Raw genomic sequence first — 18,139 nt, 5'->3', positions numbered from 1 at the left:
AGCTCTTTGGAAATGTGGCCCTATATGTTTTCCTAAGCATTCATTTGGTTGATGGTGTGGAAAATGCCATAATCCTAAAATTTAATCTGTTTTAAGGAACCCACGATGCCAGGGCACCAATTTTAAAAATGTTTTAAAGAGTCATAACATACCAAAAGGAGAAAGCAAAATATCCAAATCCACTTAAAGAAACAAATGGATTCATATCTTTCCACTTATGCACTGTAGCACCTTTTATCTGAACAAACATTAACTAAACCTCAGAACACCCCTGCGAAGTAGGTCAATTCTGTCCATTGTAAAGATGCTGAGTAAAATGCTAGGTAGAGAGAGGTTGAGGGATGTGACCAAGGTCAGACAGTAAGGTGGCAGCAATTCTATAACAACATCATTCTTTTCATCTTCAGTTTGTTTTAGGAACATGGGTTCCATCCACACGGGCAATTCCTATGGTCTATCTCAGATGGTGGCCAGCACCACCTACTTTGGAGGAAGGAGTAAGAACCCCAGAGTAGCAGATGTGGATAATCTGCCTGCCACATTAGGTCTCATCCTTGTCTTTGGGAGTTAGAGCTTGGCTTAAGCCCTGACACACAGTGTTTAATATCCCTTCCATATAATATAAACATTTTAACCTAGCTCACCTTCATAGCTCCCTATCATTAGGGTAATTATTGTTCCCTTTTTAAAGATGGGGAAAGCAGAGCAAAGAAATGAAGTGACTCGCCCAAGGCCCGAGAGAGATTTACTGTCAGAGAAGGAAATGCAACGCAGATGTCTTGGTACCCAGTTTTCGGTTCCAACCAGACCCTCCATAGTCTGGTTGAACAACTATTTATTGGATTTCCATTGCTTCCAGACCAAACTGCTTCATGTCCTGGCACGTGGAAAGAGCCAGCAGTTCTGCGTGTGGCAAACAGATTTCAGAAACGTGATGATGCAGATTCCCAGAATAACCGCACAGAGGAACTGTACCCGTGTCTCACCAAAGGCAAGAAACCTTGTAAAAGAGAGAGCAGCTGTTACTGTCCATTGCTCAGTGAGCTGTGTCTTAAATAATTGTTTCTCTCAGGCCTTATTGCAGCAAAACAAAAAAGCTTTCAGAAGGTGCTATGCATTTAAAACAAAAAAGTCCAGTTCCTGAGGTTTATGCTTGCCCACTGAGGTGTGAAATAAAGAATATTTCCCAAACCCAGCCCTTGCTTTCAAAGGCACTTGGTACAAATCACATCTATGTGTTTCCATGAGGAATATGGGTTCTGTAGTGGTGACAGATGCTGGATTGGCAGCGTTAGGTAATACTGTCCTCCATTTACACCCACAGCAGATACAGCATGAGCAGTGGCAATGGAAGTTTCCTCACTCAATTAAGGTGCCTCAGCCAAGAGATGGAGGAAGACTTCCAGGCTGTCAAATCCATAATACTCGCCCAGGATTAGAATTCACCACTTGTGCAGCTTTACTGATAGTAGCAGTGGTGGAGACTCTAGTGTAGACCAGGCTCCGGCCTTTTTACCACCATGTCATGGATAATGGGTCCTGACTTTCCTAGCACAGACACAGCTTCAGAGATCAGAGGGTAATTCAGTCTTCATGCCCCTTTTCTGCTTCACCTTTTTACTGAGACTACCAACAGTTGGGATGGTGGGTTTTGTGAGGTGCACATTTGCGCACAAAGAACTAGATGAAGCAGCCACCGAATGAATTCTTAATCCTGATTTCTCCCTGTCCTGCATGGGTCCACACACACAGACACACACACTGCACAGACCTTCCCATCTCTTCTGTTTACAAGCAATGGGAGAGACCAAAACAGGCAGATTTGTTTCCCCTCCAGTATTTATTGTTTTAACAAGACTAGTATACACCAGACTTAGAAGAAACAACATCTATATTTTTTAACCCCAAGGACTGGAAGATTTATGTTTTGAGGGAACAGAGAAAACAGAATCTCTTCTTTACCATAAAATTTGGTGAATATTAGAATTTTGCTAAAACCTATCGGGGTGGCAGAGAAATTTGCCTTGTCTTGCTCCTGAGCTTCTCTCAGAAGGATGGTCCAGTGATTAGGGTGATAGCCTGGGGCTCAGTAGACCTGGGTTCATTTCCCTACTCTGACACAGACTTCCTGTCTGTCCAGGACCAAGTCACTTAGTCTCTCGCTGTCTCATTGCCTCATCTATAAAATGGGGATAGTATCACTTTCCTAGCTCCTAAAGGTGTTATGAGTATAAATACATTAAAGACTGTGAGGCACTCAGATATTACTGTAAGGAAGGGCTATTTAAGTACCTCAGATAGATAGGACATGTCACCAGGGAAGGTGGAAAGTTCCACAATGTATGGACAGAGGTGGACCATTCTGATTGAAATAAACCAGGACCAAGAAGTTATCATGAACTATATAATGCCAAACACCTTGCAGTACAAAGTGAGACTGAAAATCAGGGATCCCAGGAAACAGTTTCTATATGTCACATTTCAGTGGTGGGGATGGGTAAATGTAGTGTGCCTTAGACAAGCTTTATTTTTTTATCAGAGGCTGTGAGGGAGGCGCAGTTCTGACTGGAGATAGCAATAAAGACATCATTCTCTGTCTCTGTAATTGAGATCCATGGGGGCCTTGCTCCAGTCTGGCCATACATACTGTTCTCTGGGGGACTGGGACTCACTAGTCCAGAGGTGGGCAAACTACGGCCCGCGGGCCACATCCGGCCTGCGGGACCGCCCTGCCCTGCCCCTGGGCTCCCGGCCGGTGAGGCGAGCTCCCGGCCCCTCCCCTGCTGTTCCCCCTCCCCCGCAGCCTCAGTGCACTGCGCCACCAGCTCTCTGGCCCGCCGCTCCTGCCGGGCAGCACAGGCGGCGTGGCTGGCTCCGGCCGGGCAGCGGGGCTGCGAGCTCCTGCTGCTCTGAGCAGCATGGTGAGGGGGAGGATAAGGGGCAGAGGGTCCTGGGGAGTGGACAGGGAGCAGGGGGCCATTGGATGGGGTGGAGGTTCGGGGGTGGGGGGTCAGGGGATGGGGAACGGAGGGGTTGGATAGGTGTGGGAGTCCCGGGGGGGCTGTCAGGGCATGGGGGTGTGGATAGGGGTCGGGGCAGTCAGGGCCCAGGGAGCAGGGGGGGGTTGGATGGGGGTGGGGTCCTGGGGGGCAGTTAGGGGCAAGGGTCCCGGGAGGGGGTGGTCTGGGGACAAGGAGCAGAGGGGGTTGGATGGGTCGGGAGTTCTGAGGGAGGTAGTCAGGGGGTGGGAGGGGGTGGATAGGGGGTGGGGGCCAGGCTGTTTGGGGAGGCACAGCCTTCCCTACCCCAGCCCTCCATACAGTTTTGTAACGCCGATGTGGCCCTCGGGCCAAAAAGTTTGTTCACCCCTGCACTAGACTATAGGATTTCCAGGGATCATAGAATCATAGAATCACAGAATATCAGGGTTGGAAGGGACCTCAGGAGGTCATCTAGTCCAACCCCCTGCTCAAAAGCAGGACCCATACCCAATTAAATCATCCCAGCCAGGGCTTTGTCAAGCCTGACCTTAAAAACGTCTAAGGAAGGAGATTCCACCACCTCCCTAGGCAACGCATTCCAGTGCTTCACCACCCTCCTAGTGAAAAAGTTTTTCCTAATATCCAACCTGAACCTCCCCCACTGCAACTTGAGACCATTACTCCTTGTCCTGTCCTCTTCCACCACTGAGAATAGTCTAGAACCATCCTCTCTGGAACCACCTCTCAGGTAGTTGAAAGCAGCTATCAAATCCCCCCTCATTCTTCTTTTCTGCAGACTAAACAATCCCAGTTCCCTCAGCCTCTCCTCATAAGTCATGTGTTCCAGACCCCTAATCATTTTTGTTGCCCTTTGCTGGACTCTCTCCAATTTATCCACATCCTTCTTGTAGTGTGGGGCCCAAAACTGGACACAGTACTCCAGATGAGGCCTCACCAATGTCGAATAGAGGGGGATGATCACGTCCCTCGATCTGCTCGCTATGCCCCTACTTATACATCCCAAAATGCCATTGGCCTTCTTGGCAACAAGGGCACACTGCTGGCTCATATCCAGCTTCTCGTCCACTGTCACCCCTAGGTCCTTTTCCGCAGAACTGCTGCCTAGCCATTCGGTCCCTAGTCTGTAGCTGTGCATTGGGTTCTTCCATCCTAAGTGCAGGACCCTGCACTTATCCTTATTGAACCTCATCAGATTTCTTTTGGCCCAATCCTCCAATTTGTCTAGGTCAATGCAGTGATAGGCAGATTGAGGCAAACACCTGTGCCTGGAAATATGGAGTTGATTTAACAAACCAAAGGAAATACTCCTTGTGATCATACTTCAGTATTGCTTCAGAAATCAAAATCTGGTCTTTCTTCTTCTGCCTAGCATGCAAAGATCTTGAATAATTACTTTGTCTTGTGTGTTTAAACCTGGAAACAAGTTCCTAGAGCAGGAGACTGAGAGCTCCTGACTCTACCATTGGCTGGTAGCACGACCTTGGGCAAGTCACTTAACCTATCTGTGTGTAATTTAGGAATCGGTAAGTATTTCCCTTAGTCTACCTCCCAGCACTGCTGTTGTGAGTCTTAGTCAATATTTGTTGACCACTTTCAAGTCCCATTTCAACAAGATACTGAATCATGTGCCCATTCATAAGCATGTGAGTAGTTCTACTAAAGATAATGCTTAAAGTTAGGCTCCTATTGACTCAAGGCGAGAGGGCTTTGGATGAAAGGTGGCACTGTGGAACTGAAAGGTATTCTATTCCCACCAAATGTCAAGTAAGCATGGGATCAACCAGCATGGAGACAGTATTTCCCTTACATGTTAAACTTCAGCCAAATGTCAGCTCACCAACCTATAAAACACAAAAGTAATATGCCAAATAACTGATATAAAGGAGCTGGCCTGTCATGCCATTTGATCACTCAGTTACCTCCAGAGTTTTTAAACTTCATTTTATATGAGTATTTCTCTATAAAACATCCTTTATTCTACCCATTACACGGGGTTCATTCTTTTGTTGAGGTCACTGACCTGATAAAATCCAGAAGCGCCTGACAAATAGTTTGATGTGTGCAACTGACACAAAGTTTGAGTCATCTGGACATGTTCCCTCCTACCTCAGCTAGTCTGCTGAACACCAGTCACATGACTGTGACTTGGCACTTTGTTTACTTTGATCCAATTATCCAGTACAAAGCTCTGATGTCTATTGTTTGGGTTGATAAGTTAACACTCTGCTGTCTAAGCAATGAAGCCACTCGGGCTCATAACATTATCTAACTGTATTTTCTGTTCTCTGACACCAGATGCAGTAAATTACATTTACTCCCAGATCCCCGAACTCCCAACCCTCTATTCACGAACAGCAGAGCCAGTTCCTGGGTGGGACGGATCAAGCAGGGTACCTGGTAAGTCGCAAGGAGATCTGTATTCTATTAGCAATCCAGGAGACACAAACTTCTGTTTATACATAGATCTATATTAACCTTAACGGGACTGGTGCCCAGATATAGTTTAAATGCCACGTGATTTTTATTCTGTGAATAAGTCAAGGCTCTTTGAACAGCAGCGAGCAATTTCAAAGTCATTTATTTATATTACATACTTCGTGAGTCCTAAAAAGTAGCATTGCACCCTTGGCAGATATCTTTTTAATGTAGGCGTTCAGCTTGATTCTCTCTCCATCTCTGCTGATGTAAATGTATGAAATCTAGGCCATGATAATAACACCTTTCCTGCACCCACACAACTTCCATTGAGATAAATGAGACACACACAAACACAACCCACTATGTGTGTAAAACCTTACAGAACAGAAAGAAGCTGTTTATTTCAGCACAATGCTTAACTCTTTAGGGGGCAATAAAAGATGTTACACGCCTTTGGGTTTCAGACTGAGGTTACAGAATTTCAGCCTCAATGTATTGCTAAACTGGAGCAATTCATGAGCAAGATCCTAGATGTTGATTTTATTTATATTTTCAATACTGTTCTATTCAAAACCATATGCTGCATGCATTAATGCCAACATGCCGCTCGATACATCATTGCCATCACAGAGTAGCAATAACGAAAGATTGTACATTGGCATTCCAGTTATTTCATGCAGCAAGAGCGTGTGTCGATTTGAGATGCTATCCACAAATGGGGACACTTCATCTGATTGAGTTCCTCTTTGCAAGGCGCCCAGACAGCACATCCCAGTGCTAAATCTGACCTGCGTTAGACAGAAATTGATACATCCCATTTGCCTGTGTGTTTCTAGCTCCATTGTGTCAAAAACACGAAAAGAGTCATCTCTGCTGTCCTCCATAACATAACCCAAAAGCTCGGCCTGCTTGTGTATTTCTTTGATAACTGGACTCCATGCACTGAAACAGCTTAACGGATAGGGCAAGCAGCACATACAGTCAAAGACTATTTAACATAAGCTTTGTTTTATTGCATGATTAAAGATTGTTGAGAACATCTTTTTAAAAAGCGACAGACTTGATAGCCATGTTTTAAAGGCCATTTAACAGGTAGAAACAGTACTCCATAAGATGTACTCTGGGATGTTGTTCTTATGAAATACTAAATCAGGTTACATTGTAATTAGACTTGTACAGAAAGTATACTTACAGTAATGCAGGCTCTCGTCTTCAGGTACTTTTGTACTTTCAGCGCTTCACTATCAACCAATTTCCAACCGTATTAATAAGTCGTGCTTTTTGCTGTTTGACAAGAACTGCAAAGACAAAAATTAATTACATGCTTTATTTTTCAACAACTTTTGGAGGTATTATACTAGATTCCCATTTCATCCGCAAATAGATTAACAAAAGCAAAGATTAGCAAATTTCTCCTGTTCTGCTTTTCCCATGGCAATACATTTCAGCAAGGATCTGCTTATAAAGGGTCCAACTGTGGAATATTTGTTTATATCAATGTGCATTTACTCATAGGAGTAATTTTAATCAAGTCATTGGCACTACTTCTGTGAGTAAGAGCTAACTAATGTAAGAGTCCCAGGTGTAACATTCTGAAATCAATACGTAACAATGACAATAAGCTCCCAAGTCAGTGTCTTAATACTTAAGGGTATAACCGCATCTATGTTAACTTTCTAACACAGATGAGCAGTGGGAAAACAGTTCCTTCCTTCCTTCCAACTAGTTTTGAAACTCTGACCCTAAATGCCTAGGAGATCATTGTACATCAAGAGTGGACATCTGGACAAAGGGATGCATCTTGCAACTCTTTCTACATGTGGACAAGTCGGTACTTATTTGTATTTCTGGAGTCCTTATTCCAAAAGTGTGGAGCCTCTGAGTCCTGCAAGGTCAGATACAGATGCGGGCACCAGTCCTCAAGCATTCCATAGGAGCAACTCCCATTGACTTCATTTGGGTGTTCCGCAGATGGAAGCCTTGAAAAATCACACCCCTGGTCTGCATTAAACAATATGAACTGCCTCACAGCTTAAACAGAAACACCATTTGAAAATGACAGCAACTTTTACATTACTGAGGGCTGAAGTGTTTGGTCACTAGGAGCCTGAGTGTTTCAGAGTGGTCGGGTGACTTTGCCGATATCAGAAACCAAGTCAGGGCAGAACCAGGACTGGAACCCTGAGGTTCTGACTCCTAGCCCCAGGCCCTAGCCCCTAGATGACACTTCCTCACAGAAATCACAGGCAAAAACAAGCAAGCTCCTGTGCAGTAAGAGTGGGGTTCTTCTTCTCTTGTTTAATCATCTTAATGTCTCTGTATCTTGGATTTAAGGTTCAACTATTTAGATGAGACTTTAGAAACACGAGTCTCAGAGATCCCAAAATGGGGACAGCCCAAACGACAGAAACATGCTGCTGGTCGTGTATTGCCCCGAATGATACACATGGAGACACTAAAACCAATCAGCCAATTAAATAGCAACGAAGAATACAAACCAAGGTTCTGCTTTAAATGCTCAGAGCTGACTGCCGCCCAGCCCTCTGCTGGACTTGTACACAAGTGCAGGTAGCTATTGTAGGGGCCTCTTAGTCCACACATCCAGTCATGGCACAAGCAGCAGGGCGTGATCCCTGAATGACATTGTGGGCAAATGAATAGGACCACACTGCACTCCTCCTGCTTGGAGAAGCAGTGAAGTGCACTCCACAGCAGGTCCCCTTGGCATGCACGCTAATCTAGCAATTCATAAGGGCACCAACCGGGTAGAGACAGGCAGTCATGCTTTTCCCTGTCAATAAGCTATAGGAATCCCTGTTTCAGACAGATGTCTTGCTTACCTGCTGGGCACTGGGCAGAAAGGTGAACTTGGAAGGCAGCAGGCTGGTGAGCCACTAATTGCCTGACTCAAGGGGTCCCATGTAGCAGGAGCAAGAACTAGCAGCCCCTCCCCACCCCCTTAAACTCAGCTCTTGTCTTTGTGAGCAAAAGCATGGGGGAACTCAAGAAGAGGGTGGGAGAAAACTGACCAAGCACTGAGGTGTAAATCAGTACATACAAACAAATAAAATGGGACTGTCCCACTTTTTAAAGTCAGCAGGGATATCGAAAACCTTCACTGTGGCTGCTCAGAATTTTGCTGGCTGGAATCTCAGATGCATGGTGCATAGCTCCAAGCATCTTAAAAGTGTTTAACGCAGAAGTGGATTTCTCTAGATAGGCAGAGAGAGGTCCATTATGCACAATATTATATGCTCCCTATGCTTATGACAGAGTTTGGCCCTAGGAAGCAACACATAAGCTTGATAATATGGTGAGGGAGTAGGGAGAATTGAAACCTCACTGGGGTAATTTTAATATTACCACTATTTTCAAGAAAAATGTATATGGATGGTATTGAATAGCCCTCCTAGAAAATGCAGCACTGCTAATAGACAGTGTAACAATTTACGTGGGGTTGGGGGTTTTTTTGTATTCACCAATAAGTAACAGTCTCCCCTAGTAAGAGAAATCCTCATAATTTTGTTGTGGTCCACTGAATTGGAATTTTCATGAGACAGCGTGGTAAGTTTCACAACAGCTGGCGACAACTCCCACCATGGCGACTGCAATTAATTGTGTGTTCGTACCTTCTAAGGAGACAAAATGTTTTCATCTTTATATAAGGAGCACTTAAATAGACAGTTACATTCAGACAAGCTGAGAGACCTTTACAATTGTACCTTGAAAATTGAGCTCTAGAGTTTGCACCACGATCTTAGAATGAAGGATAAGTTGTGTGCGGGCTGCCTGTCTACCCCTCTGCGTGGTGATCACAATGCTCTTGTTGTTACTGCACCTTTCTTAACTCTTTCATGTCGGGGAATGTTTTCCTTGTTAGTCTGGAATTCAGGTGCATCTATTACCTATTATCTTTATTTGGTCCAGTTTTGCAATCAAGTTCACCCCTATACTGTCTCCCCTTTGAAAACAATCTTTAGGAGCCCATAAGAAGAATCAGCTTGGGTATGTCTATGCTTTTGAGAGAGAGAGAGAGAGAGAGAGAGAGAGATAGATAGATATATACTTTTCATTAAGATTAAAATGTTAAAAACACACCTTACTTCCTTAAGTTCTTACTGATCCAGTGGACAGAGGGCTGGACGGGAAGCCAGAAAATCAGAGTTCTGTTCTTAGTTCTGCCATTGACCTGCAGTGTGAGCTGGGTGTGTCATTTATGTGATCTGTGCCTCATCTGCGTAGCAGGGGATAATGATAACTACCAAGCTTTGTAAAGTGCTTTGAGAGCTATGGATGAAAGGCATTTGTAGGAGTAAATATTCAGTAATAAAACAAGCTGTCAGGGGCATTTTATTCCTTCCCAAACAAAATTTGCTAACAGCTGTTTATGGGCTGGATGGTAGGAGCGGGAGAACGTCAGGAGCTTTGAGATCAATTCTTCTTGGAACCTGAGGCAAGCACAAAGATGAAAGGCTGTGGTAGACCTGCATGTTGTCATCTCATTTTGTCAAAAGTACACCATGAGCCCACTTAATCTAAATGATCTTCATGCTTCTAATTGACCAGAACCACTTCTGCACAGATTTAGTTGGAAGAGTATCTCTAGTTTACAGCAGGCATGCCTAGCATCCAGTTACATAAAGTACGGTATTGTAATAACCAGTTCTGTTCGCAGTATGCACCTCACTTCTAACGTAGAATGCTTGGCTCTTTAGAAATAGCTTCATAGGAAACGGGCACAGTAGTTTTCTCTGTCTGTTTGGCAATTAACAGTTCACTGGCTTTTTTTGTTGTAACATGCACTTCCTCTCTTGTTTTCATTCAAGCTTTGTACGCCATGGAAATTAATGTGGAGAAAGACAAACAGACCGGAGAGACCAAGATTCTCTCTGCCTCGCCTATTGGCCCAGAGGGGACCCATCAAAGAGGATTCAAAGTCTATGATGATGGTACCAAGGTAGTCTATGAGGTTCACTCTGGAAGCACAGTGGTAGAAAATGGAGTTCATAAATTAAGCTCAAAGGATGTAGGTGAACTTATACAGAAAGCTGGACAATCAAGTGTAAGAGGAGGGTATGAAATGACTGTGTCAGCCAGGAATGTGATAGCAGATGGAAACCTTAGCTATGTGAAGGAACAAATGCTCTTCAAAGAGGCAAAATTAGAAATGGTACATACACCTAGCAAGGGGAATTCTGGGAATCCTCAACACCAAGCAAAAATCTCTGGAGATGAAGTCCCAGAGGCCAGCATGGATCAACCAGTGACAATGATTTTTATGGGTTACCAAAACATCGATGATGAAGATGAGACAAAAAAAGTGCTGGGCTATGATGAAACTATCAAGGCAGAACTGGTCCTCATAGATGAAGATGATGAGAAGTCCTTGCGCGAGAAGACCGTGACTGACGTATCTACCATGGATGGAAATGCAGCCGAACTGGTCTCCGGAAGGCCTGTGTCTGACACAACAGAGCCCTCCTCTCCAGAGGGGAAAGAAGAAAGTCTGCCCATGGAACCAGTCCCAGGTACACAAAAGAAAAGGCGATGTCAGTGCTGTATGATCATGTGACCGCTTCTTCCTTCCCTGTTCTGAGCAGCACCTGCTCCATCACTTCCTTAGACCTCACTGTACTTCTAACTGCAATACTGTGAACTGGAAGTGAATGCCTCCATTGCCTTGCAGATGGGTTGCTTTGATTTCTAGTTCTTTAGGAAGATGCACACACAAATATTATTTTCCCACCAAACATACTGTTTGTTTTTTAGTTTTTAGAGTGAGAGAGAAATGGGAAAGTGAACAAATGCTTTCATATTTATTTGATTTTATATAAATATATATATAAAGAGAACACTTTTTATATTTTACTTTATATATCCGGCAGGTTTGATCAGATTCCCGGTGTTTTGTGGGAGTCTGAATTTCACAGTAGCCAGGTATGAGAGCCTTAAAAAAATCATATTTTAACATTATTTTATAGATTTTTTTGGGGGGGTGGAAGGAGCCATAGATCATTTTATCATTTTAATTTGCTAAAACTCAGACACACCCTTCTCAAAATGTTTGCATAATTTTGTTTTATATTAACTTTGGAGTTCACTTTGTGGTGTCAAAAGATGCCATAGGCTATTTCTGCTTATTGGTAAAACCAAAAGTGGACCTTAATTATTCTTTCTACCAAATCACAAATGATGATTTTGCCTTATGTAAATCTTCCAGATTACAGTATTGTGCATCTACTTTATCTCCTTAAATTACAGTGGAAATTACCTTGACATCAAAAACATCCAGCTGTCACCACAAGTGAAATGTAGTTACTGATTTAATTACTTGCCTTTCAGTAACTCTTCCTATGTTTATTTATGAGATTTTTCAGCTGAACACCGGCATATGAGAGATACTATTTTTATGTTTCCTTCGAACATGAAACATTTTACTGTCTGATCTTGCTCCCAGTGAAGTCAGTGGCAAAGCACCCGTGGACCTCAATGGGAGAAAGTGCGGGTTCTCACTTCGTACTTCCTTTCAAAGAAGCATTTCTCGATACGTATAATCAAAGTAAACCTATACTTGTACAGACCTAGGACCCAATCAACCGTCCATACTCAGGCAAGGTTCCCATGGAAATAATTGGAGCTTTACTTGAGTAGATATTTCAGAAGGAAGGATTATGTTGATTAGGCCAAGATTTCCAAAAGTGTCGAGTGATTTTGGATGCCTCATTTTTGGGGGGGCGGGGTGCGTGTGCTCTATTTGAGGCCCCTTAAAGCAGCTTGATTTTCAAAAACTGTTCACCTGCCCTCTGAAAATTCAGACCCTTCTCAAGCATCTCAAATAGAGAATTGAAAACACTGATGCATCCAAAATCACTAATTGGTTCGAAAAGTCTTGGCTTTTAGATTCCACTCTCTACAGTGGAAAAGAAGTCAACTTTTTCATGGCAAGACCATGGCCCTGATTCTGACCTAACTTTCACTGGTTTTACACCAGTGTAACTCCATTGACTTCAGGGGAGCTACTCCTGATTTACCCCAGTACAAGCGAGAGCAAAAGTAGCACCTATAATTTTTGGTGGTTAAATATTTTCAATCATGATGATTATGTCAAAGTATCTTTGAAATTACGAGACTTCCCCCCAAAATAAAAGAAGGGGAAAAAAGAAAAAACGACCAAAAAAACCCCCCCTCTTTCCAGGCTGAGGTGGCTTCTATGATATTTCTACTCTTTCTTGGATGGTGTTTTTACTGCATTAACTATTTGTTCTAAACATCTGATTAAACAGTTCTTGCTCTGAACTCTTTTCTTTCTGTGCCAGTAAGAAACACTTGTTTGTGGTAGCTATTATATGAGACATACAAAGAAAAGAAAAGAAAAGAAAAGAAAAGAAAAGAAAAGAAAAGAAAAGAAGGGACTGCTTATGCTATTCCAGTTAGCCATTAATGGCAAACCTGTTACGTAACCTTTCACAGCTATCCAGTTGACCCTTAGTGAAAGGCAAGTGGAGACTAGCAAATGATAGCCACATACACATGACTCCCGCTGAAATCATACTAGCTGACATATTCACTGCTGGTACTGGGAATATACCACAGGCCTGATGTAAAGTTTGTTGGACGCCCATTAACCTCAGTGAGTACATGGATCATAACCTAATTGAATTGTTGGAATTCTGCAAAGTATTACTCCAGATTTCCATCAAGCTTGCATGATTAACAGGTCATTTTTATCAGAAAAAAAGTTGTGGTGATCCCATGGTTACATCAGCATGACTGGTGGCTAACTTTTCTGTCCTGGAAACCTTACACCTTCATTTTTCAGAGGTGCTAATCATTCTCAAGTCTCACTAGGAACTCATATAGGCTGTCCTTATACCTCCCTGCAGGCATCTTTAGTCACATGCTCCCTCATCACATGATCCTCCTGTGCCCATTACCTGGGAAGTGATTCCCTTGAAAGTCCAGACACACTGGGACATGCATGTACCCCAGGTCTAGTGCATTGTCATAATCACATAGAATCATTAGAATATCAGGGCTGGAAGGGACCTCAGGAGGTCATCTAGTCCATAGTCAGTGGGAGCTACAGGTATATAAGAAATAGAGAGTGAGTCTTTATTGGTTAGAAGCAGAGCACAAGCCTTAGACTTTTCTTTCTCATACTGCCAAAAAGCTATTCTTCAGTTATTGCCAACTAATATTTAATGCCCCTAAAAGCCAGTTGTGTTGCATTCATTCGTGTGGACATCGTGGTTAATGGGCCAGTGTTAAAGTAGAAAAGCCATGGCTTTTCTGTAGATAATTTAGAAGGGTTTTTTACTTATGGACCAAAACAGGTTCCCTGTCTGAGGGGAATAAAGAAGAAAAAAGAAAAAGAGAAAAAAATGTTCCCTCTAAACTCATAGGGCCAGATCTTCAGCTATACCGATTTATCCCAGCTGGCCCTAATATTTTTAGTTCTTAGCATTGTCTTATTTAGCAAATCTCACAACATCATCTGGATGTTAGATTTTTCATTTTAAGCTCTTTTCATTAAACTGCAGCCTATATTGAGAAGTAAAACACGTTAACATAGGCTAATGAATGTAAATAGGGTTTCCATGGCTTCTTCAAGCTTCAGACGAGGTTTATTTCCCTCCACCCCTAGATATTCTGTAGCCTGCGGAAATATGTGCACAATCAGACACAGAGCAAAGGGTCCACTTTATGAAAGAAGCAGAGATATATTTCATCTTGAGACTTCATAAGGATCATGATGGGAGTTTTCTGTTTTGTTTTAAACAAGCTCCCTGTCTCTGGTTAACTTAAGAAGCTTGTGTTCATTTTCAATTTCAGCACGAAAAGATATTTACAAACAAACAAACAGTGTTGGAAATGGTTCTGTGACAACATTTTGCCACAATAAACTGTTTGCCTTAACTTTTGTAAGAAAAACAAAAAACCATACTAACTTTCCAGTGTGTCTTTTCCTAGGCTGAGAAAAAAGACAAAACCAACAAACAAAAAAATCGCCTGTGAAACTCTTTTATATTTTATATTTTCTAAATTTCTACAGATTTACTTTTCATGTCATGCCTAGTTTTCATCAAGGGACTATTGTCTGGCAAATCACTGCAACTTTTTTTAAAAACGAAGAAAAAACATACAAAATCATGGAACACATTATTCTTAGTGGCCAGGCAATTCCTTTAATTATAAGGACATCAATACAGAAAGGAAAGAATTACAGGGTTGTTTTCTTTTTTTATTTCCTGTGGCTGATGTACTGTATGCTATATGTTTACAGAACTCTTCTGGTCTGCCTTTGTGATGTTATCTAAATGAATGACAAAAGAGGCAAGATGTGCCATTTGACAGTTTGCCTTAGCACTCTTTTAATTTTTCTTATTCTTTTTGGTTTTTTCCCAACATTGCAGGCTGTATTCCAAAGCTGTATAAAACACAACATTATCTTTCAATCCCCATAGCCCTATTAGAGTATACAAGCCCTTCTCAATTAAGTGACTGGAGTCCAGTCCATAGAGGTGCAATATAAGGCCCCAATCCTGAAAACATACAGGCATGCACTTAACTTTTCCATGAGGAGTCCCCTTTTAATCAATGGAACTCCTTGCAGTAGTAAAATTACTTACGTGCGTAAGTGTTTTCAGGCTCAGGGCCTAAAAGATTACCACAAGGTGTAGTTTGGGCATTATTTGTGTACTCACTCCAGTTTTATGCATTGCATTGATGGTGTGATCCTGAGATGTGTTGTGTGGTACAACTCCCATTGACAAAAACTGGCCCTCACCATCTCATAGGATCAGGTCCTGATTCAGTAGCGCTATATGACATTGCGACCATTGCACTTGTAATGTTGAGCTAGCACCCTCTAGAACTTTACTGAAGACTCTTCAGACAGTTTCTCCCCATTCTATCCAAGTTAACCAATGGCTCAGAGGTTATCCCAATACTGAAAAGAAAAATAAACTGTGAGCAAGTGACTTAGTGGGAGCACATACAAAGGTGCTTGCGAAATGAAGGGTTCTTAATGAGGGGTGCATTACCTCTTCATTTAGTCTAACATTCAAGTTGCATATTCTGAAAATAACAGACAATATAATAGAAAATGTAGTATTTTACATTTGTGTATTTTTTTAAGGAATCATATTTTTATAAGGAAATACAGATCCTGAATGGGGATTGAATTTCAGAATATGGTCACACCCATGATACAGAGTCTCTTGGAATTTTTTTCATGATAATCCTTCTTGGGATCTTTTGTAGAGAAAACCTCACCCTTAGATCTGAAAGCAGGTCCACAATTCTTTTTAAGAGAAATGTTGGGTAGAATCTAGTAAATATTATGGGACTGTTATAAACCCAATGAAGTCAATAAACCTATACCATAGACAAATTTGACCCCAGGTCTTCGACAACTAGATTAAAGAGATGTTTTACAACTTCATATTTTGTGTCTGGTGAGCCCTCATAGCAGTTAATAACTACCTGTTATTAAAGAGTGAGAAAAGGGCAAAAAAGATGTGATTTTTTTTCAATTTTTCCCCATTTTACCAAATTTGACATTTACCAAATGTCAAAAACTTGAAAAACGTTGACCACGAAAATTGGGGGGAAATCATTCAGAAAAATATTGATTTTTCCCATTTGTTTTTTGAATATTGAATTTTCAAAATCCCATAAATTTTGACGAGTTGTCTCTATATAACGACAAATTCAGGAGTTGCTCAGACTATGCCTGTCAGATATTTTGGTGTCAGTCATAACTTTTAGCACTGAGTTTCAATGATCCATCACTGGCAATGGAACTCAATAAAAGACACAGTGTTAGACTTTAAGTGTTGTACGTAAACCAGAAAGTTGTCTACTATGGATTCTATAAACTATAAGCTTTAAACTATGAATGGATTATCATTTAAACCGAAAAGAGTGTAAATCCATCATGTAATATAAACGTATGATAATATTCAGCTTGTATATATTGAGAGGAATGCATCAGATCTTAAAAATATCCCACTTGTATTTGAAAGGACAGACAAAAATGCTGAACACACAAGTTTTCAGATAAACTCTGTTTTCACCCCACCCCAGCCTACCTCTGTGTTCCCTACTTTTGTTGTTCTTTTCTGGAAAAGAAGCTTTTACCAAGATACATGTTTGGTTCAAGAAGGTCTGCAGTTCAGCAATCTTACTGTTATGCCAGTCCCCCTCAGAGGGGACCTGTCTAGCAGGAGCGGGCAGCCTTCCTGGCCTGTGAGAATTTAGACTTTTCTAAACCCTTTCTTGCAATTGCACAAGAAGGTTTTATTTGTAAATCTGCTTTTCCTGCTACTTAAACCCACAAAAGGATGATTCAGATTTTTTAAGATCTTGTCTACATGAGAAAGTGAACCAGTTTAACTAAATCTATTTAAAAATTGATCCAAACCAGTGCAAACCCCAATTTGGATGCACTAATACCAATTTAATCTTTTCCTGTATCAATTTAATTTACACTGGTAAATTACTGACTTGGGCCCTGATCCTAAAAAGCTACCCAACAGGTCCCAAGACCTAAAGACTTACCCACAGGCATAACTTCAAGCGCACAAGCGGTCCCCTTTAGTTCAATAAGATTCCTCACAGGAATAAAATTTAAGCACTTGCATAAATGTTTGCAGGATTGGGACTTTAAGTTATACAGATATAAGCAAGAGTTAAACTGGAGTAACTGTCTACTGCAGGTATTTGCACTGCTTTAACTAGACTGATTCTTACATTGATTTAGTGAAACTGGTTTACTTGTCTAGTAGAGACGAGACCTAAGACATGTTCTTCTAGCTGACAGGAAGTCTGTGCTATGTATCAAGGTTAGAAGAACTCCTTCGTCTCCCTGAGCGCAGCTAAAAAGCTAAGCTGCCATACAATGGTGGCCTGTAAAATACACACAAAAGCATTATATAAAATATTGAGAGAGAGAGAGAGAGTTGGGGATTTTCCATTAGACTATTTCCCCTCACTATCTCTGCTCTTTTTTTCCCACTCTCTCTGTCTGTCACTCTCCTCCGTTGTTCCTCCTCTTCCCTGCCCCCTTCTCTGTTCACAGTCTCCTCCAAGCAAAGTGAGAGCCTAATAAGTTAAGAGTTGAAAAGTCAACCCCTATGCTGTTCAAGTGAGTCCTGAATAAGACAAAATGATGTGAGCCCATCCCTAGTACTTAGATATTTCCAACATCATCAGGCTGTGTCTATACTACAGACCTTACAGAGGCACAGCTGTACCACTGCAGTAAGGTCTCCTGTGTAGCCGCTCTATGTCGACAAGAGAGATTAAACCACCCCCAGTGAGCGACAGTAGCTATGGTGGCAGGAGAGCGTCTCCCGCCGGCATAGTGCTGTCCACACCAACGCTTTTATCAATTAAACGTATGTCAGTCCGGGGGGAGTTTTTTCACACCCCTGACTGACAAAAGTTTTACCAACAAAAGTGCTAATGTAGACAAAGCCTTAAATGCCATTTGGGTAAATTCTGCCCTCAGCTACACATATACAATCCCTTTGACATCCATGGGTGTGCAAGCATGAACGGTACAGTGGTTACCATTAAAATCTTGCCATTGTTACTCATTCTTAATATAGAGAATGCCATAAATCGCATGGTACAGACCAATACCCTGGTGTATTGAATGTCAACGTATTAATGCCACCCACTGTAAATCAGAGAAAAATCTGGCCCCAGACTGT

The 18,139-nt window shown here is 42.0% G+C and overlaps 1 protein-coding gene across 11 annotated transcripts in view; it reads left to right on the top strand.

The window, feature by feature from the left end:
• PALM2AKAP2 (PALM2 and AKAP2 fusion) overlaps window positions 1–18,139 on the top strand; it is a 503,398-nt gene that overhangs the window by 291,059 nt on the left and 194,200 nt on the right. For 9 of the 11 annotated variants that reach the window (XM_073345681.1, XM_073345680.1, XM_073345678.1 and 6 more), the window contains 2 exons: window positions 5,298–5,399; window positions 10,247–10,948. The exons of 1 other annotated variant lie outside the window; for it this stretch is intronic. In XM_073345681.1, the coding sequence (XP_073201782.1) occupies window positions 5,298–5,399; window positions 10,247–10,948 (804 nt within the window). The remainder of the gene's footprint in view (window positions 1–5,297; window positions 5,400–10,246; window positions 10,949–18,139) is intronic. One more of the 11 variants, XM_073345684.1, reaches the window with a different exon arrangement.

The sequence above is a fragment of the Lepidochelys kempii genome, chromosome 5 (genome assembly GCF_965140265.1).
Source record: "Lepidochelys kempii isolate rLepKem1 chromosome 5, rLepKem1.hap2, whole genome shotgun sequence".
In the NCBI taxonomy this organism is placed as follows: Eukaryota; Metazoa; Chordata; order Testudines; family Cheloniidae; genus Lepidochelys; species Lepidochelys kempii.
The sequence above is the reverse complement of the archived record's forward strand: the minus strand, read 5'-3'. Positions and strand labels throughout refer to the sequence as shown.